The 24,560-nt window shown below is 40.0% G+C and overlaps 1 protein-coding gene across 10 annotated transcripts in view; it reads right to left on the bottom strand.

Annotated features, from left to right (window-relative positions):
* The window catches only part of LOC116049225 (protein MTSS 1-like), a 54,804-nt gene that overhangs the window by 17,902 nt on the left and 12,342 nt on the right, over positions 1-24,560 (bottom strand). For all 10 annotated transcript variants that reach the window (XM_031298680.2, XM_031298683.2, XM_031298674.2 and 7 more), the window contains exons 4-6: positions 4,308-4,392; positions 2,130-2,221; positions 1,816-1,890 (exon numbers count right to left, since the gene is read on the bottom strand). In XM_031298680.2, coding sequence (XP_031154540.1) covers positions 1,816-1,890; positions 2,130-2,221; positions 4,308-4,392 — 252 coding nt within the window. The remainder of the gene's footprint in view (positions 1-1,815; positions 1,891-2,129; positions 2,222-4,307; positions 4,393-24,560) is intronic.

Raw genomic sequence — 24,560 nt, 5'->3', positions numbered from 1 at the left:
TATTTATTTATCAATGTAGATAGTTGTGGTGTGAGTTGCCCAGTGTTGGAGATACCAGCTGTACAGATGTCTGCTTTCTCTCAAATATAATGGAACGACATGGCACTCGGCTTGTGGTGCTCAAAGCACTAAAAGAATACATTTGAAAAACTCAACAGCAATGTCTCTTTCCAAAAATCATGACCCGGTTACTCCAGATAATCCACATACGTGGTTTTGAGCAGTTTCATGTAGGTACTATTTTCTTTCTACTGAACTACACCCGCCAACCTTATCACCGCGCAGAAGGAAGCGTACTCATGGACATGGAGAGACTGGTGCTCGTGACATCGCGAGATGAAAACATTTAGGGGCGCCCCCCTCGGTTAAGTTGTAGCGTTAACTAGCTCAGGGGAGCTAGCAGTAACGGTTAGCTATAAAATAATCTTCACGAGATGAATATGCTTCCTTCTGTGATACGGTCTGTGGATTATCTTGACTAACCGGGTCATGATTTGTGGAAAAAGACACTGCTGTTGAGTTTTGAAAATGTGTTTTTTGGCGCTCTGAGCACCACAAGCTGAGTGCCATCTACTTCCATTATATTCAAGAGAAGGCGGACATCTCTACGGACGATATCTTACACTGGGCAACTCACACCGAAACAATCTAGATTGATAAATAGCACTACAGGTAAGAGAAAAAAATATGTATTTTAAATGTTGGGGTGAACTGTCCGGTTAAGTAGCAGTATTACTAACGATCACTATGGGCAGCATTAGTTATATGCCAAAGAATACCCATTGACCTTTTTTTAGGGTTTTTTTGCCTAAACATCTGTTGACTTTAGGAATGTGAGACATGCACTGATTCAAACCTGAAACTCCCCAAACATCTAATTCCTTTTTTGTGTATGGTATGTTTTCTCTAGGCAGGTGAATGTGTTTGTAGAACCTGAGCCAAGAGAAATGCAGAGCAGGGAAAAGCCTGTGCCCTCTCAGAGAGTCTTTACCAAGTAAGGTAATGTTTAGCCTCACTAGATCTGCACACGTCTAATCAGTAAGAACAAACTTCTTCTACACACATCACTGCTGTCTAATGAAAACGTCATATATACAATTTGGACATTTTCCTATGTGAAATACAAGGTGGCAGTTGTTTCTACCACTGAACCCTTTCATAATTTCAATAATCAGATTTTTCCACTAGCCCTAAATGTTGACTTCTTGCAGATAGAAATCTTTAACCCAGTACAGCATAAATCAAACTAAACTCAAATACTCCCAAAGCCCAGGTGCATACAGTAGAATTCAAGTAAAACAAATGATAGAATTTTGAGTGAATCACCAGTAGATAAATTGCTATTTTTCCTTCTTCTATCCTACATCCATAACAGATAATTGCAAGACTCTCATAGAGGTCAATGAAAACCACATTTTTCTTGACTCTGGCTTGTGATGGCATATATGGGAAAAAAAAAAAAAATCACTGATTGAATTTCAAGAAGCCAAGCCCTTCCTTACTAATACATGTCTATAGCTAATCTCAGGTGACTCATGGTTCAATGCTTCCTGATAAGGTTGCATACTAGTAGAGGATAACAAAAAGCATTTTACTTGTGTGTTTTCTAAGAATTGAATCTGAACTAATTATCTGACGGACACTTGAGATGGATATTTTTCACTGAGCTTAGCAGACAATGCTCCAAGTTGTTAAGTATGTCTGTAGGAACATGATTTAATACAAGATTTGTCTCCATCACTATCAGATGAACTGCACGTAGCAGTGTTATTTTTGTTAATTCACCCAAGCTTTGGTTTAAAAAAATTTTTTTACCTTTCTTTGCTTTCTTCTGAAGTTTCAGTGTGTCCGAAGACTTCTTCTTTATTTCCTGCCGGGCTCTTTTATACTCTGGTTCAGATAGACAAGGTAAAAAAAGTAAACTAACTGTGTGAAAACTAAGTGTTAAGGTACACATTTTCATACACTTAATAATATTCTGTGGCACAGAAGAAAAAACATAAATGGTATGAAACCCTGAATGTCAACCTAAGCTTTAAGTCTGTATTAATGTATCCTAATGTCAAAGTAATTCCTGGATCTGCATTTTGTGTTATATGCTTGTATGTGATTACATTTGTTTGTCCTACCTTTAGCATGGTCCTTGTCCAAAGTATTGACTCCTCTTTTCCACTCCTCCATTTGTTCTTGTAGAGGGTTGATCAGACCCTCCAGGAAGGCCCTGCAAAACACCAGGATAGTTACTTCTAATCTGAAGTCAGCTTGATCAGTTAAACCATTCAAGACTAACCTTTTAAAATCTAAAATGGTCACTATTTGAATTCAGCTAAAACACTAACTGCTTGGGTTTACAATTTCCATAAATGATGTGTACTTATTGACCAATGATAGGGCCCAAAAACCTATTTATAAAATGTTAAATACCAGACCTGCTCTGCAGGGGTTTGTCAGTATATCTGTCACCTGATCATAAAGTAGCAGACAGACGGTCAGACATAAAAATCATTAGGTCTGGTTTGCCTTTCTGTCTTTACACTGTATGGTCATGTCTGTCAATCATTAATAGGCAGAGAGAATTGTGAGAAAAACAGAGACTGGGAGAAGAAAAGGTCGGCTTATGTCTGACTGTGTCACAGGAGGAAGTAAGAAGCTTGTGCAGTCAATCTTTACCCAACAGTGTCCGTGTTGTATTTGAGATGTATTTGTGAGTGTGTTCAAGAAGCTGTGAGTGTGAGAGGTAGGCAGCTGCAGGCTTACTGCATGAAACTAAAATTAGACTTCTTCCTCTTGCAGGCATTTCTCCAAAAGTCTGTCTGTGTGTGTGTGTGTGTGTGTGTGTGTGTGTGTGTGTGTGTGTGTGTGTGTGTGTGTGTGTGTGTGTGTCAGTGGGTGGGTAGTGACCACAGCCCCCCGTGTACAGCCCCTGCTATGGAGATCCAAGTGGAATCTCCACTGAAATGCCACCCAAAATTAGAGAGCCCCTTGTCTGTGTAGGGTGTGTGTGTTTGTGTGACTGACGGAGAGAGAGAGAGATATGTGGTGTGTGTGTGACTACACTGAAACATTATAGATGCTTGTGTTGCCAGACAATCGTCTCTTTCCCAGCATTCCATGACAAGGGGCATTCTCACCCACGCACATGAAATGTCAATACATGGAGGATACGTTGAGATGAAATTTTTAATGCTGACCATTTTATTGGAGTTGCACTGTTAGAGAAACAGTTTGGGTCAAAGTACACAAACTGTGAGTAACTTATATAAGAAACAGTGCAAAAAATAATGTTTTTAACCCAATCAGATGTTTGTAAGAAAGGTTTTAAAAAGCTGGTGCTAAGAACTTTTTGTCAACAGTAGAAAATCATATTAAAAGCAAATAATGCATCACTTGAAAGTGGTAGGGTTTTAGTGGGGAAGTGTATAGGACATATGAACTTCCTGTAAATATTCGTCTTTTAGCTCAATAAAACCACACTGATGGGGCTTATTCACAAAGTAACCCCAATTAAATCCCATCTCCCACCCAACCCCTCTTACATCCCAGCCAATCATTCACCATAAATGCAGAAGGGATATTTTATATCAGATCCTGTATGTTGGTAAATTTCAATAGTATTGTGGTTGAGGAGAGATAAAGACAAGACAAGGTAAAACAGCACACAAATGCACTACGTGAAAAGGCTCTGACACACCAACCCGACGGCCGACCGTCGGCAGAAAAGGCAGTCGGACTGATCAGTCGGCTCCCGTCTCTCAAAAAAGTGCCTCGGAACACACCGAAGCGACGCCGACTTGAGCGTACGTTCTGCGCGTGCGCAAGATGTAATACGTCTCCATAACAGCAGGCGGCGCTAATCTGTATTTTCGCCCAAAAAATGAAAACTGGAAATGACGGATGAACATCTCTCTAGACCTAGTAAACACAGAGCACGCTGTCGTCAGTCATTGCCCAGTCAGCCCATCAGAGAGTGTTGATAGTAGTCAAGAAGGATCGTTGTTGTCATTACTCGCTGAACGGAAGAAAATACGATGGCTAGTAATAAGAAGATACTGCCGTTGTCAGCTCTCGGGCTTCTTCTTGTGGAAGAAGCACTGATTTGCTAGTCAAGGGCTAGCATCCCACCAATCAGATTGCTCATTGATTCAACAAGGCCGATTCAACAAGTCAAATCGGCCAAAATGGATGCCGACGGCTCCTCCGACTGATGACGGAACGGAACACACCAAACAGACTCGAGTCACCGACCTCACCAGACTGTCCGACAGCCGATAATCGGGTTGGTGTGTCAGAGCCTTAATGTTGCTTACATGGAAAACTGTTTGAGTTTAGCCTCTATGCTGCGATGTCTCATACACATCCTGGTCAACGCTGATCCAATGTCCTTGGTCCCACCTGAAAGACATAAAAAAAAGACACAAAAAATGTTTTGGTAATTGTATTAAAGTAAAGTATACAATAGTCAGCTAATTCATATAAGAGTGAGAGCGACTTTGCTGCTGGAAAGAAAAAATATGGCTGGACTTTCTAAATTAAACATCTGTAACAAGCACTCGCTGACCCCTCTCTTTCTACTGTGGGAAGCCGAGGGAAAACACTGAGTTACGAATTGCACACATTTTGGTCAAGAGAAGTGATGGGAAGTTGGAGATGGAGCCTTGTAAATGTGCTTGAGGCCAGTTTCCTTACACAGGTTAACTAGCTGTCCACAGGAAGGCCTCAGGCTGGACAGCCAAGCAGGGACTTGACGTTGATTGACAGAGCTATTGTCTGGCTGCTCAGTATGACTAGTCGGTTTCTCTGTGGGGTTGAAGCACTTCAACCCCACAGAGTGTGTGTGTGTGTGTGTGTGTGTGTGTGTGTGTGTGTGTGTGTGTGTGTGTGTGTTAGAGACAGTCTGGTGTGATGATCTAATGTGAAGTGTGAATCCCCTCCAACAGAGCAAGCCATTCTGCTGTCAGCACAGTCCTTGCTTCATGCAGAGACACACACAGAGCTGTCACTCACTCACAGCCACTCATACTCATATTAACAACACACACGGACACACAAACTTGTCTTTTGCTCGGCTGCTAATTAGGCCGACTACACGCACTCATGGTGATTGGGGCGGCACAAAAAACAATCCTCTTAACAGGAACTCCTTACAGAACAGGAGAAAATGTGTAAATTGAGACAAACTTTCAAATTGTTTCAAAATATTATTGAATGGTAATGTGATATGGCCGAAGCATCAACATCTTATATTGGTCTTAGATTTTTTTTTTTCACCCTCTGTGAACTGTTTATCTCAGCTGGAGTGGGGAAAGATGGGCCCAAAGTTTGGAGCATATGTTCTGAATTACTTATGTCTAAATTCCATGTGTGAAGCAATGTTGAGTGGATAAAGGGTTAGGGTTTTTCTGGATCCCTAAAATTAAAACCATAGATATTTGGTGTCAATTTTGCAAAATGTGTTTTGTGTTAAATCTTCCCTGCCTCTGTCTTTTTCACTAAGCTACCACACTGATCCAACATGCATCAGTGACAAAATATCTCATTTCTACTCCAAAACTAAACCTGTGGAATAGCTGCTGAAGTTTTTAGTCTCAGTCGCTGTGTGATTATGAACAGTTTGTCTAAGAACTGGTTTTCAGACAATCCGCATCTGTCCTGCTCTTCTAAAAGACCAGAATTAGCTCACTGTTCTTTTGACTGCTCTGTAAAAGGAGGGCAAAGCAGAGACAAACTGTAATACAGAGAGATACAGCGTGACAGTGAATTAAGCTACGTATTCTACATGGCAAATTACAACTTTCACCAATACATAATTTAATGTCAGTCCCATTGAGCCCATCACAACCTCAATGTTTTTCCTTTATCCATTCATTCATCCTTTCCTCTTTTACTGTGCATGCTTGTTATTGCAGAAGGTGTGGCTACTACATGCCATAAAAGACCTTTCTGTTAACACCAGAATTCTCATTCATTCCTTCGTTAGTTTGTTTAGTCATCCTAGCCATCAATCCATCCATCTGCCCATCTCACCCTAACTATAACTGCTTGTTGTTCTAGAGGGTGTGGCTGATAGGTGCTATAGTGCCACAAGGAGGCCACACACAAGGGGGAAAAAAAGTAGGATTTAGTGCTGGCAAACGTTTTTCAGTAGGGAGTTACTGTAGAGTAGATGTTGCTGTAGAGATGTTGCCAAGAGAAGAGTTGGTTTCAGTTTAAACTCAGGTTTATATCACACTAAGATTTTGTGAGATTATTGGAATATCCCCATTTCCATTTGAATAGAGTTCCACTGAATGGCACATTTTCTTTCAAGGGGTCATATTTGAAAGAGACAGAAATTTGTATGCAGACGTTAGCATTGCTCAAGGCGTGGGTATGACAAAAGAACTCCTCCTGTGCCATGAGCATAAACAGGCAGACATTCCAGGTAACTGAGCCTTGCAAATAAAACGGTTTACACCATAGCAAGATGATAATCATGAGAAAGGTCTTTGGCTGAATTAAAATAATTCAGCAATACCAAATACTCCATGTGTAAAAGAGACTTGTGCGTGTCTCCCTCTCACAGTAGTTGCCAGTCAATGTGGCCTCTGCCATGACTGCTGGTTACCGTGGAAACAGTTTATGTATGTGTGTGCCTGCTACACTCTGACTTGGGCTCCATAGTAATAAGTTGTCAATCAAATAAGATCCAAAAGCAGGAAGATCCATGGGTAATAGCTCATTCATTGAACTATATCCCAGTAGAAGTTACAGTGACAGCTTATTCGCAGTCCTCTTCAATGTTCTGGCAAGTGTTTTCAAATTTCCTGCAGTTGCATGCGTCTATACATTCCAAGCAACTATTTCTGAATAGAATAGATTAAATAGAATAGAATGATTACAACCAGTACAAGTACAGGTACATTGGAATACTGTACCAGTCTATCATATTTGTAGATTTTTGTACACAATGATCAACATCAGCTAATTCCCTATACACATACCTGCAGCTACAGCGTTGGCTGAGTAACTTCTTTATCACTAATGACCTTTTTCTCTATACTTGTGTGATTTTCAAGCTGATTATTGACACTTGATCTAAATCAGGACAGGATGTTAAATTCCCCATGTGTGAAAACCTGTGAACATTTAATTAAAGTTTGTAACTTTTTGTATATGTTTATACATTTGACCTCAAAACAAAATACAAAGTAAGTAAATGTAGCCTGATAATATCAACAATAATAGTAATAATATTAATAATAATAATAACGGAGTAATTATTCATAGTAAAAACAATTATTTTCCAATATCTAAGCTGTTTCTTCACATTACTTCTCAAATCTGAATATGGCATCGAATTGCCCATGTAGGAAAACTTACAAAAGCACATTTAATTCATGTTTGTACCTTGTTTAGTCAAAAAGATATACTGAAAAATAGATTTCAGCCTGGCGGTGGCGGCCATTTTAAATTTCTCAATTTTGAGGCATTTTGGGACATTTTTGAGCTTCATATACAGCAGATTTGGATTCAGCACCCCTTAATACCCCTAGAAATGTTGTACAATATAAATAATCACAAAATGCCTTCGGGGTTCTGATTTTGTGAAAATTGACCCTGTCTACCAATAGTGTTACGAGGTTAGGACCCTTTTGTTTTCTTCCATGTATAAAGTCGATGACATGCCATACTCTTTGGGAAGTATGACACCCAAAGCTTACACATGACGTCCAATATAATGCACAGCAAAGCAGGGTGGGATAGTAGGACTGATTCAATATTTTTGTTAGCAACTTCTGATGGTGTAAATTGACGTTTTGTTGTGAGATTTGTAAAACTTATATTTGAATTAGTGTATTTTTGCCATATTGTGAAAAATATTCTTTATATATATATATATATATATATGTAAGAAGTGTTAAGGGTTAGGATGCTGACCAAAAGTGGTTCTCAGGCCAATCTGCCCTGTTTGTGGAAAGTTGTTCTGTTGCTCTCAGGATAAAGTGGCTGCTAACACACATCGTCTACTCTGTCTAGCACCAAGTGACCCCTGGATAGAAATAGCGCCATTGGCAGCTCCAGTTGTCACATGCACGCACGCACGCACGCACGCACACGCTTCAGACCGCTGCTCTCTGTGTGTGTGTCTGTCTGTGTGTGTCTGTCTAGTGGCATAGCTGGCTGTCAGTAGAAATAGCTGCTGTGTGACATGGTTGTTTCGGAGGCTTGTAATTATCCCTGCACCACTAACACTTAACTTGTTGAAAACACACACATTATACACTATGAGCTTGACTCTTGACTCTGGTGTATCTGTGTACCAACTGTGCTAAAGTGACGCCTTTCTTACCTAGTGAGCAAGTAGCCAGCGCTAGCAAATTTGAAAAAAGTGGCCACAGAATGTTTTGACGTTTCAGTGTTTTGGCTTTTGCATGATTTGGTTGGGAATGCCAACCAAATCATGCACACCCAGCCCTAGCCAATCAACAATGTCCCACAGTAGAGAGTATACAGTATAAAGTCAATGGATTGTCTTGCAGCTGTTAATTAATTCACTCTGTCAGGTTGTAATACTCAGAAACCACCACTTTTCATATATCCCTAACAAAGCTTTGTCTATTGGTCTATGATATTTCAACTTTCTTGTGTCTTGTGTCTCAATAGTCTATAGGGACGTTTGTGACAGAGGTGATAGTTTTCTGTGTGTGTGTGTGTGTGTGTGTGTGTGTGTGTGTGTGTGTGTGTGTGTGTGTGTGTGTGTGAGAGAGATAGTATTGCTATTTGATGTTGAGCTGCCAAGTCTGTCTCTGTCCTCAACCCCCTTCCAGACTGTTCCTTGGAACGTCACACTGTGCTGGCACAGAGTGTGTGTCTGTGTGTGTGTTTATGCATTTTGTAAGAAAGCAGAAAACGGACTTGGGAAGCAAAGTAAATTAAGATGTATCAATGTATTGAAAGCATACTGCAAAAAGGCACTCTTTAATTTAAATTGTTTTATTATTAGCTCTCATTATGCATAGCCTCTATAGTATAGACCTGTGTAAGCAAGCTCTGTTTATTTTTGGTCTTGCAATTAACTCTCTTGCTAAATAAGCTTGCTAGACAATTTTCCAAACGGCAGCAGGCCATGCAACTCATCCTCTCCACAGAAATTAATAAAAGGTGGAAGGACAAAGTTCTTTCCTTTGTCTTTTTTTATATAACGGGAGTATAGTTCTGGTTGCTATGAGAACGTGATATGATTCAATGCAATCTGAGACTATCAATAATAATAATCCTCTCCATATGCTTATACCTGCAGTAAAATCTCAATGGACCAGTACTTTATTAGCAAAATGTTAGCACATAACTAGATCTAGGAAAAATCTATGTATCATAACATCTGAATTCTTCTCTTTAAATGTAAACCATTTCAGTCATGAATATTAAAGCAAAGTGTAAACTAAACACAATAGCATTAATGATAAAACATTAGTGGGATGTTAATAACTTAGACAGTATTCTGCTGAACAGTATACTAATGTTTCAATAAAAACACACACCTTAATTCAATATGTATTGATTTCAATCAATTCCAACTTTTCAAAGCAACACTGTTGGCTTAAAACCTCAAAGACAGCAATCATTCATCAGAATAACCAACCAACATTTTTGTTTATAGGACCCCATTTTATTTCAATAAATAAACTACAAGAACCCTTGTTGTGTGCACCCCACGTCACAATCTCGTAACCATCTCTTCACCTCACAAAACAAGGTTGTTATGTTACAAGCAGTTCTGGAAGTTTGATAACAATTGGTATTACATAATGGGACTGTGCCTTGGGTTTTAGCAGAACTCTCTCTATACAGTATGACCCAAACGAGTAACAAGTATGACTTGTTACTACAACTAGGATTCTTTTCTATTAGCATGTCATATAGTGGAAGGGAAGGAGGATAAACACTTAAGAGCAAAAGGGGAGAAGGAAACATGGAGAAATAGAGAGAGAGAGAGTGATTTGGCTGGGGTAGTTTTGAAATGAAGATCAGGCTTGCTAAGCTAAAACCAACTCTGTATGGGCACCAGATGGTTGCTGTTAACTCTGTGCCAGTGGCTACACTGATAAGAGACTGGAGACCATACAGCTGGACGGACACACACATGGACACACACACACACACACACACACACACACACACACACACACACACACACACACACACACACACACACACACACACAATAGCTGAGCAGTTGGTATGCCCAGATGGAGCCACCCACATAGCACAGAAACAGGCTAGGATTTCATTCATTGATTTATATTTCTGCTCTGTCAGTCTGGTAGGCTACTGTAAGTGTCTACAATTACATTTTTTAATAAATGATAGGCCTAAACTAAGTGACTTGAGGGAGCTGGAAAAAAAAGTGAATAGATGTAGGAGTGAATGAGTCAAAACGACCAATCCAAAAATGATCTCAATAAATAAATAAATCTACTATACAATTCATACTGGGTTAAGGGGTTAGGATATGTGGGGATAGGAATCCGCATGGTCTCCAAGGTCAAGGGCTCATAATAGTCTGCTCTAATAGTTCACTTCCTTGGGAACCAAGCTCACCTCTTCATTCATCAATAGCTGCTGACAGAAAGTCAGCTTGCCCTCTACAGTCAGTCTACCCACACACACACACACACACTCACAATCAGCAAGTCTAGCCTCAATGGGCACCAATGCATGCAAACGTGTGGGCGAGCAAGCACACATGCACCTGCTGCAGTGTGACCAGTGCTGACACACAAAAACTCTGGCCTGTCTGACTACAGCTCCTAACAGCTGTCATCCAAAGACAGAATAAGGGAAAGAAGGACAGAGGGGAGAGGAGGAGAAGATGAGCAGAGATGTTGAAAGAAAAGAGGAGTGAGAGGGAGAATAAAATGATGAGGAATATTTTCAGATACTGTAAGAATTCTGTAAGCGTCCGGTTGGGAGACTTTAGATGAAATGTGTGTATCTTAAGTAGAGTTGTGTAGTAATATTATTGGTGCTATAGAAATTGATTTAGTTTTTTACTCCTTATGAACATCTCTAAATTGCAGACTTTTATGGTGAAATTTCCATTCACTTTGTGTTGTATTGTAAGATATGTGTTGTAGCAATCAGCTGAGCCTTATCTGGTTTTATTTAGTGACGTATATAGTCTAAATACCAGTGTTAAGCAGAAACTAAAACATCCACATTGATTTAAATGTGCACCATATTCACTGAATACTGACAGGAGAGATAAGAGAAAGACAGAGGGGAGGGCGGATCATTAGCCCGGTTTGAACTCATGATGCGGTTTGTCAATGGTTTGCATCATAGTCAAATGAGGCACCAAAACAACTGCAGGCTGACATCTGAATGTCTGGCCATGCGCTGGATGTGTAGCTTAGTGACAGTATTCAACATAAACCTTAACATTGGCAATGGGCCAACAATGTAGCAGATTGTAATACTGACTGCAAGATATTTACAATCTGTATTCTTTAAAATAACTCATTGTCAACTGTAGTTGTGAATGTGTGTCAGTGTGCCACTGCAATGCAGTGAAATGCATCCTGAATAGTAATGCATGAGACTCCGCTTACCCTTCTCTCCTTTACATTGCTCTCCTCTACTGAAGGCTGCATCTCTCCCAAACTCCTCTCTACTCCCCGTATGCTTCCATTTTTCATTCCTTTTTAGCCCTGATCTTGTTTCTTCTTATTCTCTCTGCTTACCCTCCCGATTTCCTCTACTATTCTCATCCCATTCCTTTTTTTTCTCTGTCTTCCAACTCACTTGGTCTTTTTCTCACTACCTTCCTGGTGTACAAAAGAGTGATGTCCTGGTGTCATTGGTGTACAAAAGAGTGATGTATACAGAGATGATTTAGAGATGTAGTGCTTTAAAAGAAACCTAAGAGTCTTGGACTGATGTACACTAAACAGAGCCGAGGTGGGCGCCCTGGTAGCTCACCTGGTTGAGCGTGCGCCCCATATACTGAGATTCAGTCCTTACCGCAGTAGCTCAGGTTCAAGTCCGACCCGTGGCCCTTTGCTGCATGTCATCCCCCCCTTTCCTATCTAATAAAAGCCAAAAAGCCCAAAAAATAATCTTGAAGAAAAAAAAAAAAAAAAAGAAAACGAGCCGAGAGCTGTTAACAGGAAGTGTGTCAGTGTGCCACTGTAGAGCTGCAGCCTGAATACTAATGCATGCTGTACAGAGTTCCAGCAAAATGTTTACAGTGTTGACATAATGCTTACTGCAAAGTAGAGAAAATGTGTCATAAAGAGTGGGCGAGGAGGGCTGCAGAGAAAGGAAACCAGGAAACGGTAAATATATGTTGATTTTCCAGTGTTAAGATAAAGGGGAGAAGAGAAAGTATAGTTAACAAAAAGGACTAATTTGAGAGTGACAGTATGTCACCTCTGTGTGGTTCTGCAGTGTGAATGCTAACGAGGTCTCGAAGTCGCAGATAAACAAGAAAAGATAGCTGACAAATGCATCCATTGCTCTCTGCATCGCTCGCTTTCTCATTTGGATGCTTACCGAGCTCCTGTATCTCTACATCCCTCCTCCGTAATTTTCCGCCTTCATCCAAATGCTTATAAAGAATTTCTCTTTTAGATGCTTTTGTGTCTACTATTGGACTGCTGCTGAGTTCTGGGACAGTGCAGCAGGACAATCATCCTGAACATACAGCTAATGCAAACAAGAAATGTTTTATGGCCAAACAGTGGATGGCTTACTGTACTCTTACTGTACTCTATGTCATAACTGCACATGTTGGCTTCAGCTGGAGATTGCAGTGCAAATGTAGGTCATTGAGGAATTCCATCCCCCCCTCTCCCCTTTATTCTACTGTATTCCTTTGATTTCTTATTTTAAGCTGCTCTCTCTCTGATCTAGTTGTTCTCTATTGTGCGCTCCAATCTCTGTGTTGAGTTTAGTTTTCTCTCTTTCTGGTTTCTTTCTGTACTGGCTTAGTCCTCTGCTCCCATTCCCCTCTGTGAATGTAGTACTATAATGTTAACATGGTGCCTGAGTTAATCCAGTCAGTAAGCAGTTGGCCAGTTCAATGAACGGTCAAAGTTGGGACAGAAAATAAATGCTCAAAGAGAAGTGGAGAATGTCCCATGGGAAAGTACATGATGGAAATACAGCTTTTTGGCGCATCCTTGCAAATGCCATCTCTACTGACAGAAATGTTTCAAAGTGTTGTCTCGGAAGAATACTTGCAACAATATTGAAATATAGCAACATATTAAATGGTAAACATCACTCATCTTAATAATAAAAACCCTGCATGGTCCCAAAGTCCCTGTTATCTAAAGGTTTTCCACATACATTAGAAGGTAACATCTGATCATCACTGGGTCTTCAGAGCTGCATGTTTACGGACACAGTCAGTTCTTGAATCTTGGGTGGATTGATAGACAGTGTGTATTATGCAAAATGCACAATCTCTGGTATGTACAGGCGTTTGGTGTTAGGCTAAATATATCGCCAATGGACTTTTAGACAACATAACTACAGGTGCCATTACATTTCAGCCTCATCCGCATTCAAGACAACACATGTGGTGCGAACAAATAACCTCGCAAAGCTTAAACACAATAACATCAGCTGTTGTCATAGAGCTGGCAATATCAAATAGAGCTGGCAATATCAGGTGCCATTCACTGATAGCCAGTGCCTGCATAATGTTCTACACAGCATGTAACAGCTCTCCAGCAGCTATAAACCCCCGAACGAGGGGGTTTAATAGTGTCATAAGATGACCAGAGAGAGAGAGAGAGAGAGAGAGAGAGAGAGAGAGAGAGAGAGAGAGAGAGAGAGAGAGAGAGAGAGAGAGAGAGAGAGAGAGAGAGAGAGAACAACAGCGAGACCAAGAGACACAGAGAGAGAAAGAGAATGAGAGAAAGAATAGATTACCCTAGAGCCCACTCTTGCTCTTTTCCGGGCTCTGGTGCCCCACTTTCTCTCTAATCTTCCTTTCTGGTCTGACACACATTCCACAGACAGACAGAAAGAATTTACTAGAAGCTCTACCGATGAACTTGCTTTTCTGGTTAGAGTATTGCCATCCTTATTTAGGGTACGCAGAACTAAGAAGCAGTGGCAATGATAACGGCCACTTAAAACAATCAATGAAACCCAATCCACATAAAAGCCAACAATAAAGCACTTTTTTCTAATTTATTGGACAAATGAGACACTGTCTGGTCAGAAGTACGGCGCAGCGTCACATCAGCATATGGTCAGAACGTGCAAAAAGTCTCATGTCACGGTTAATCATTTGCAGTGAAAGGGACAGAGGTTCATATTTCCATTGCAATAACTGAACACAATAACAACTGAATAAACTAAGGTCTGAGTCATTGGGTCTGAGTCATGTTCATCTTGTATGCAGGACTAAAGTCACAGCCTAACTTGTCTTCATGACTCATATTCAGATTCAATTTCAATTGTGTAATTCTTTACATTGTCAACAAGGCAGAGATATTCAAGTCAGGTTTTAGGTGCAATATCACCTACATAGGTCTCAACATTATAATATAACAAATGCAACCTGTAAAAAAATATCAGCAATAGAAAAACTTTGTTACATGTTATAACAAAGTTCTTATTAGAAGAGTTTTAGCGTTTCTGTCAATTCGCCCTTACGCAAGAGGTTTATGTGGGCGCTAATATTTCAACATAAGTCATAATGGAGTTTTGGGATGTGTGTGCACAAGGAGTGGCAATGTATCATTCTCTCTTCTGTATAAGCCCAAGGGCAACGTGTGAAATGTTTCATTGAAGAATAAATTGTAGTAATCACTTTTCTACACAGCAAAAACACTGTGTATAAATTAATGTTAATAGCTGTAATACTGTCATAACAAACAATATCTGGTGAAATAAGCCTAGACATCAAAGTGATGAAGAAAAAACATCAAAGTTTTACCTTGACACAATGGGAAGATAATCTTTTTATGAAAGTGACTTTAAAAGTCTGATGAAATGAAAAAGACTTTGGTTGCTGAGGGGGAATCCGCCCAAAAACATCAAACAACAAATATCAAGAGTAAGAAGTTTTTCTCTAACAAAGTTAGAAACAAGACAGCAGTCTGTGGCATAATTAAGAGCTGCATGATGGAGAACAGGTTCTAACCTAACTTACTTGTCAATCAAAAATATCTACTATGTTTGGCTTTTGCACATAAGTATGCAAATGGGACTCCACCTTTTCCTGTAGGCAGAGAGAATAGGAGGCCTCTAGTCTGGGAGATACAGGTGATAATTTAAACCAGACACACACTAGAGAGACTGAACTGTCAGTGCAACACAACAGTCCCTTGTTTGCAATAATGACCACCAGATTACATCTACCATGAGCCTTTGCATGCATATATGTGTGTGTGCACATGTGTGCTCATGTATGTGTAAGAGCCCTCTATACTATCAAAGAGTTAGTGAGGGGACATTTTCCACCCCAATGTCACCCCAGTGTTTTATGAAGTGTCTATGGGACGACAGGGAACAATCCAGACACTGAAAGCTCACTGAGTCAACACTGAGTAACTTGACTGAACCTAACCATTACTTATCCATCTATCAACCAATACAATGGCTGTATTATCTCACACACTCAATGATAAATTCATACCTTAGATCTGTTTACATTACAACAAGTGACATGCTTGTTCAGCATTCACATTCATTGAAATCATTTACCTAAATTCAGAACCTATAGCTTAAAATGATTACATAAAGAAATATAAGGCACATTTCACGCACAGTGTAAGGTCACCTTACCTTATTCTAAAAGAATAAAGTTTTTCCAGTGAATGGGAACGACTGAAAGAGGTAACACTTCATCCAAGTTCACCTTCAATGGTTATGCTGCAGCAGATGGCTCACCTGTCCAGTTACACACCAACGAGCTGATGATGGTATCCCACTGTGCATGCGTGTTTCTATCTTTGAGTGTGTGTGTGTGTGTGTGTGTGTGTGTGTGTGTGTGTGTGTGTGTGTGTGTGTGTGTGTGTGTGTATATATATGCAAATATATAACTGTTGCACTCTATTCTTAAATACGACACCTTTTATTACTGTTACTTCTGCAACCAGGCTCTTGCTCTCCTCCGTCTCTGCCCCCCTATGAAATCCAGTGTGAGTCTATAAGTGCGTGCATGGAGGTATAGAACAAAAGCAGACTGTGTTAGGTTGCAGCCTGGCTGCTGGGATGTGGTCTTGTGTTGATGTGTTCAATGTAACTTTTATATAAGGAGAAACCCAAAACTAGCATGCACAATTACAACACATACACTTAGCTAGACACCACAAAGACACACATAAGCCAGTGTTTTAAGGTAAACAAACTAGTACATGCACACACAGTCAGCAGAAAGATGCAATTACACACACTCACAACACTTGTGTGTTTGAAGAAAATTTGGGTCTTGGTTTCCCTAAAGCCTTGGTAATGCTCACGCTTGACACCGTGGCGCGGGCCTCCATAGATGGTGCTCACGCTACGAGCATGCACAGAGAAGTTAATGCTCAACGCATCGTTTGTTGCAGTATTCTCTGAAACGCCAGGGGGCATACAAACAAAATAATCTGTGAATAAGCAAGAGGTAGTAGAGAAGAAGAGAGTGGAGGTAAAGGTAAGCAGTGGTAAACACATTAATGATAAACACAGACATACCGCCAAACATTGCATTGGTGTAATTATTAATGTTACTGCCGCTTGGAAGTGGAAATGACTGACTGCCTCTAAATGTTATGAACACTCTTTCTATAAGGACTGTTTTTTTAGCTTTGACAAAGCCATCGCTCAAGTTTTTCCATACTCTAGCAAAATGCTTCTTTTCCCAGTGTGGTGTCTCTCTTTTACACATATTTAAGGCCATTTGACTCCCTGTGGTCTGTACATGAAGAATCATACAGATGACCATGTTGAAACGTAAAGCACAGTGTGCACAGAGTTACAAAAATTCAGAGATGCACAACCACGCGCAGCAACAACTTGTGGAGCCTTTGCGCTGGAAACGACATACGCGGTGTTGCCATTTTATGGCTTGTGCACCTTGCGCCGGGAACACCACGGTGACCATAAACCTAGCTTTAGTTTCTCAGGAGCACACACACATTAGCAGACAGAAGGGATGTTATCAGCCCAGGGTTTTCTTATCACTTAATATAAGAGGTGAACATTTAGGAAATGTTACCAACTGAGAATAAAATGTCAATCAAATATGACTGGGATTAACAGGTGTGCAACTTGGTTCTTTAATGATGTATGTCTTTACTCTTGTCTTTGTCATGGACAATAACAAAAACATGTTTATCAAGGCCACCAATGTGATGTTTCACATTAACCCAAGTCCTTTAATGCATATTGTTTTCCACCAGAAAGGAGTATCAATTTGGCAACTTTCTAAATAACCAATCAAAATGCCAATCAAACCACCTCAGAAAGTCATTTGTCTGAAGTTCATTTGCCAAGCAAATGTCTTTCAAATTTGGCTTTGCATGTCAGGTGTTCTAAATCCAAAGCTCACTGGTCTAACCGGGTTTATGTTTAAACTTGAACAAAAACAAAGATCAAACAGCGCTAACACCCACAAACACTTGTGTGGACACACGTTGCATGCACACATACTCAAGTTCACAGAGGATTCTCTGATTCTTTTCTGGGTCAAACATACCCAAAGCTGTTTGGCCTACTCTCCTGTTCTACTCTACACATGAACAGAAAAACATACACCCCCACATTTGTGTCCCTTAACTCTATGACAAGGGCGTTTTGGAGCCTAACTCTGAATCTGCAAAGTTAATGGGCAGATGTTTGTATTAAAGCAGATGGTTGCGGCTACATTTTTCAAAAGAGACTTCCTTGGATTTTCTCTATTAATGTGTTTTATAGTGCAAGCTAAATGGCAAGGCAAGTGAGTCCACCATGAGACGTGACAAAAGAGTTTGACCCATACATTCTCAAACAACAGAAAGAAAGACCAGCGCTAAATCAGCCCCAGGAATGATAGTCTGAGAAAGGCAGAGATCAATTAGTCTATATGATTGAATTATGCTGTGTATGTTTTGTGCATGTGCACACAAGGGTGTGTAAGCTTGAATTAGTCTATAAGTCTATACGTGAGTCTATATATTGTGTATTTGACCCATTAACTAACTGAATTGCTGGTTCCAGTGTTCTGTAAGATTCCCAGGATGGGGTCAGGGTGAACAGAAGAGAACAGAGGGTGGATTGAGAGGCACAGAGCTCGTCCAGGGGATGGGATCTAGGTTTGGGCTGGACAGAGGACAGGAAATGTACAGGGCCAGGCTGGTCTTGGACTGAAACTGGAAAAGAGGACAGAGCCCTGTCAGAGAGTGCATTGAGACAGTGGGTTAGTTCAGGATCTAAGGCTGCTCTGTAACAGAGGCCAAGCCATGAACTGAGAGGGGCAAAGAGGAACAGGCTTGATTCTTTTTGTGGAGCTGTATGGGGGTCTGTCCATGGCAGAGCACACAGAGCCTGCTTAGAGAAATGAGCACAAATACAGACTGAAGTCTGTTCCACCAAAATCATAAATTCAGTGCATTCCAAGTTTGGTTTAGAAAGCCAATGTGTCTATGATAGATTTAACAGACAATTATACTTTGTCTTGGAGCCTGTCAAGTAAAAGTACATCTGCATTCAGGTAAAACTTGCTGGATTATTAAGAGTTACTGTGAGCAGCTCAAAAGGAAACGTGCCCACTTACTTCAGACAGGATCTCTTCTTTACTTTACTAAAATAGGCTGGATGTGCGCTAGTTCACAGTAATTATATGGCCAAGCGCCACTCAGTAAAAGGGGATGAGAGAGGGGGAACAGAGGCCTCATTGAGAAACAACCATACACACAGTCACACAAGAATATGTGTAGCATGTTCTTGCCTGTATGTACACACGTGCAGCCACAAGCTCAAATCCCTGCACACCATATGACAATCGATACACACTTGATTTTTCACTCCCCTCAGACCCAAATATTACAGAGATCTACAGTATCTAGGTTATATATATACACACACTAATTAGTTACCCTTATCTCCCATTTAGACTTTGGATCTCAAGGTTTCATATCCACACCTAATGAACTGCATTAACCACAATGTCTGCCATGCATGCCGTCGCTGTAACCCTGTTTTTAAATCATTCTCAATCTCATCTACCAAGACAGAGAGTGATGATATGTGAATATGTTATCTATGCCTGTAATAGTGACAGGCATAGAAAACAGATAACAATTTTGACAGTTTCTACCCTGCATTAGCAGAGGTACCAAGTGCATTACCAGATGACTGGAAATAGCAGAAGGTAAATCTTTAGAGACATCTGCTTTACAGCCCCACTTACCCTGAATATCTGCTAAACACACAATAACACAGCATGAACAACAATTTATAAAACACGTATGTAATCTACTATTGTGGAGTTTGTCTTTTTTTCTGGAAACATATTAGAAATACACTGCAGATAGTTTAAAATGAAGTACATACACAACTCTAAATTGGAAGTTATTTTCGGGGGCTGAACTCATTGTAGGCACACACGGGCCTCAGTGGAACTAAGCTATTCCATAAGGAGGGGCGGCATTGATGCTAATGGGAGAGGTATTACAATTGGCTGAAGCTAGGCAGTATAGAGGTCAAAAAGATGTAGCACAGCTACTCTGTCACAACTAGAAGCAAGCTGGAAAATATGGAGCAATGAGATAACTTGGCAAAGTAGTGTACCAGTATGGTAAAATCAGCACTGGATTATTTACTGGATTCATTATTTTCATTCGCAGTATACACCATCACACATTGATTATGAGAAAATTATAACTCACTTCATACTGTAGATCTGGGATTTAGCATCGCGCCCAATACTTCAACGCACCTTAAGCATCTCAATTCCATAACCTCGCTTCTCCATGTCTACTGAGACAACTCATTACAGTTTCATGAAGGCTGCAGCTTACTCAGACATACTGGGCTGCTTCCAGTCAACATACCAGAGAGGTTTATTTTTGGTTGATGTTTTGTTTTTCACCATTGGCCCAAGTGAAAAAGGTGGCTGCAACTGTCTGTCTGTCTGTAATAAACGTGAATTAAAAATCAGGTGCGAGATAAGAGGGACAGGCACTTGGGTAATAAAGTAATATACTAAGTATAGCTGGATAACAAGTAAACAATAACAAGTATTATAATAATGACAACATGACTGCAATAATGACAGCAATAGCCAGCCTATTTCCAAAACAGACAGGATGTGTGTAAGAACTGGCTAATCGTATTCATTAAGGCTTAACAACAATACTACAGTAGACATTTACGTCATAAAAATAAAATGCCTGACTTGTAAACGTAGTGAAACAGAGATTATTTGACAATACATGTTAAGGAATATTCATTTTGACCACACAGGGTGCTGTGGGCTATTACTGTACATAGAAGTCTTAGGTAGTTTAGCCTATTTAGCCCCTTAGCACTTATGGAGGAGCTTAAACAGCTAATTGTTGAAAGAATAATTTCTTTTTTCATCTTTGCCACAAAAAACCCCACCATTTCTTTAAAAAAAATTGTTTTAAAGCAAACTGCTTAAATAAGAAAACAATATCTGACCATGTATGCACAATTCTAGTGATATGGAGCTGTTTAAATGTGATGTAATGATCGCTTTATGATTTATTATTCTTGCTGAAAACGATTACTGGATGGGTGACTGGAGGATTCAAGTAATTATCGGCTCTAAAAACATGTTTGTGCAACTTAATAATCCTATTAGGTCCAAACAGGCTTCTACATGCTAGCTCTGTGGCAGGTGTCTATTTCATCTCGACAGAGTCAGACGTGTCCAAACAGACTCAACACTAGAGCTGGTGACAGAGCCACTGGTATTCATTTATACACACACACACACACACACACACACACACACACACACAGACAGTGGCCTGACAGCTGCCAACCATCATGTGACCCCGGCTTGGTTATTTTTATGACTGTTAACAAATTTTGCTATGAGTAGTGTGAGAAATTTGTGTTGTGTGTGTGTGTGTGTGTGTGTGTGTGTGTGTGTGTGTGTGTGTGTGTGTGTGTGTGTGTGTGTGTGTGTGTGTGTGTGTGTGTGTGTGTGAATGTGTTTTTGCAATAAGCAAGAACAACTCAACTCCTGGTAGTGTTTTCCTCACGCAGTGGCTTTCAAGGTCAGACTCTGGGATTTAAAGATGGGCCAATGGAATAGAGCTTAGATCGGCCCAAAAAAATCAAGCCCGACCCTACCCAAGCCCGAGCACGTTGTGTCCGAGACCGGCCCGGCCCGACACATTAACTGTAATTATGAGCCCAAGCCCGATTTAAACCCGACACTTTTTTAACACGTGGGCCGTTATAACTGACGTTCTCAACTACAATTCCTAAAGAGAATCTAAACTCTACAATGGAAGCCTCAAACACACCATCTAATTACATCTCAAAACTGGTCAAACTTCCTCTATGTAAACCTAGTGAGACTGTCCAAGAAAGGGATGTCTGTGCCTACCAGTAACATACCATAGTCTAGTAACCTTAGATAATAATGGCCTTCAACTTTATCAAAGTTAACTACCTTTGGGAATATACTCTTACACAAGTCATGTCTGTTTTTAGTCCAACAATATGCAATTCTTAGAAAGGGTCTAAATTGCATTACTATGTTATTTTTAACATCTGCTCTCCTTGTCTGGTCTGTTGTATGGAATGACCTCATATCCCTGTACAGCCTGGTTGCCATCAGCTGTTTCACCACGGCTGAGTCAAAAAAAATGCCACTACCTACCCACTCGGTCACTCTCACACTCACTTAGTGAATGGAATACCACAGAGGTAGCACTGCTATACGAACATGCACGCTAAAAAAGACTCGTGCTCAGGCACACAGAAACAGACACATACACCAACCCATTATACGCAGAAGGAAACTATGACGAAAGTATAATTTGATACAAAACAGAGAGAAAAAGGGGATCTACATGGAAAACAAAATGGTACTTGATGAAACAAGAGAAAGGATTATACTTTCTCCTTCTCTCTTCTTCTGTGTCTGATATCTCTTTATCTCTCTCTCTCTTCCCAAATTCAATAGGGCTTTGTCTCATTCGTCACCAATGCAGTTTCAAGTTTTTTAGAGGGAGAAAATATGGTTCAGACTGCCTGGTTTTGTCTCAGCCAAAAAAAAAGCTGGAATGAAAATCACGAAATACCAATCAGTCTTGCTTTTTGCAATTATTTTTGGTTTTGCCTGTAAAATTAATTCTTAAGATTGACTTGCATGGTATAATACCTTGCAAAGAAAGCAGGTGTACGTTAGAGTGCCTAAAGCTGTACCCTGTAATTGGATTTAACTGACCCATCTTCCAACGTTTTCTAATCTGCTTACTTACCTATTAGGGGTGGAAAAATGAATTATCTTAGAAACATCATGATACTCTCTTAAACTACTGAGCGCTGATGCAAAAAAAGAATTTAGAGGGCTCTCCACGGATGGCTACTTTTATATACTGCAGTGAAGTCCCATTTTGGGGAAGGTGGTAAGGAGGTAAAGAGATTATTGACAGAATGTGATGTGAGTCAATGTGAGCCATTCTGCTCATTTAACTAGATTTATGTAACCAAGACTGCTTAATCTATTTTAAAAAGTGCTAAAAGCATGTCCCTACTGATGAAAGCTTTATTTTGTGTGCACCATGACTAAAGATATTGTTATGGATATGCTCAGATTCTGTTTATAAAATGTAAAACATAAATGTAAATGCATCACTTGTAACTGTTTCCATTTTATAATCAAACCCTATGTAGGGTGGCCATGCACGTCTGGAGCAAGAATAGTTTTGTGATCAAATCATAGCACCTTCAATTGAAAGCTAATTGAATGGTGAGCTAACTAAAGATGCCTTGCCCTATTGCCTGAAGCATCACATTTTTCCTTTCAGCAAATTCACAGACACCTCTTGGTAACAGCTTATTTTTCAGCCTCCTGGACATTGTTCCATGTGGCCTGATGTCCGAGTACGTCTATGAAGTCAGACCCAAAACATGTTTAATCATTAACGTTTTATCACATTAGTTTAAATCAAATAGAACCATAAGACCTATTAGAGCAAACACTGTCACACTGCTTTAGGCAGAAGCAACTCTGCGGACGCGTGATGTGAGTGCCCTGTTTGTTCCAACAGTAGAGGGATACATGTGTATGTCTTATGTAATGTTTTCACCTTTGTGGGCAGGGTTCAAGGTTAGAAAATAGATAGAACTGTGAGAAAGATACATGGACAAAGAGTAAAAGCAGCCCATAGAAAGAGAGAGAAGAGAGTGCTGCAAAAAGTGGAAAAGGAGACAGAATAAGAAAGGCACAAGAGACGGTGAAAATGTGACAGACGAGAATAAAATTAGAGACAAAAAAATCTATTCTTAAATTCAGTTCTTCAGTTAATGAGTGAGAGGGTTAGTGTGAAGACGGCAGACAAACTAAATAAAAAACAAAAACAAGGATGGAGCCTAATCTTCTGTACAGGAATTGCTACAGGCTAGACAACTTTGAACACGTAAAAATGGGTAAACAAAAAAAGTTAGTTTTGGAAAAATCTTTTTGTTAATATGACATAGTAACACGCATGCTAAGCAAACTAAAAAAGGCTTTCTCTTTCTAATACCCTTTTTCAACCAAAAACACACATACAGTACCTTGAGAAAATATTGACAGACAAAGCAAGACAAGCCGTGTTTTAGACATTACTGGAAAAAGGTGTCTGATCCATTTTGAAAATACATGGAGTAGCCAACGCTAAGCTGTCCATACTCAGCACCTACGGCAAAAACAAACTGCAAAGACAAAAGCGGAAGGCACAAAGCAAACAACTGGATGAATACATTTTCCACAGGGATATGACTAAGAAGACCAGGAAAAGGGTTTCATGTTGAGGGAAATCAAATATGAAAATGTACAGTAAACACTGACATTATAAGAATAAACTTATAAAATGATAAAGAATAAAAACTACGCAGACACATTGCACAGAAGTTCAAAACGCAGCTGAAATACAACTAGAAATGTGCGGAAGTGGGGAGATGCCAAAGCACACTTTAATGTACTTTATCAGACTGGGACAACAAAGCAAAGGGAGCCCTTTGTGCATGAAGAAAGTCCAAATCCGAACAGCCCACAACAAAGCACAGCGAAACAGGTGGTTTTGGCTAATCCCCTGTCTGTGTGGCTATGAATGTACATGTCTTTGAATGACCACATTTAAATGTGTAGAGGTGTGTGGTCATCCATGATTATAAGTGCATAGCTCTCTGTTTATTTGTAGCTGTGTATGCATACTGTACGTATTCATATAAGTTCTACCTAAGCAAGCAGATATAGTCTTTGCTGTGTCTGTGCTCACTGTCAGTTCCAATACACTCTGAATAATAGAGCACAACAGAGGAAAAAAAAAGACTTTGTCTGGAAACTTAAGTCTCTTTCTTTCTTTCTTCCATTCTTTCTTTCTCCACTTAGCATTCCAGTTATTGTA

The sequence above is a fragment of the Sander lucioperca genome, chromosome 10 (genome assembly GCF_008315115.2).
Source record: "Sander lucioperca isolate FBNREF2018 chromosome 10, SLUC_FBN_1.2, whole genome shotgun sequence".
In the NCBI taxonomy this organism is placed as follows: domain Eukaryota; kingdom Metazoa; phylum Chordata; class Actinopteri; order Perciformes; family Percidae; genus Sander; species Sander lucioperca.
Note: the sequence above shows the minus strand (reverse complement) of the source record. Positions and strands in the feature narration are given on the sequence as shown.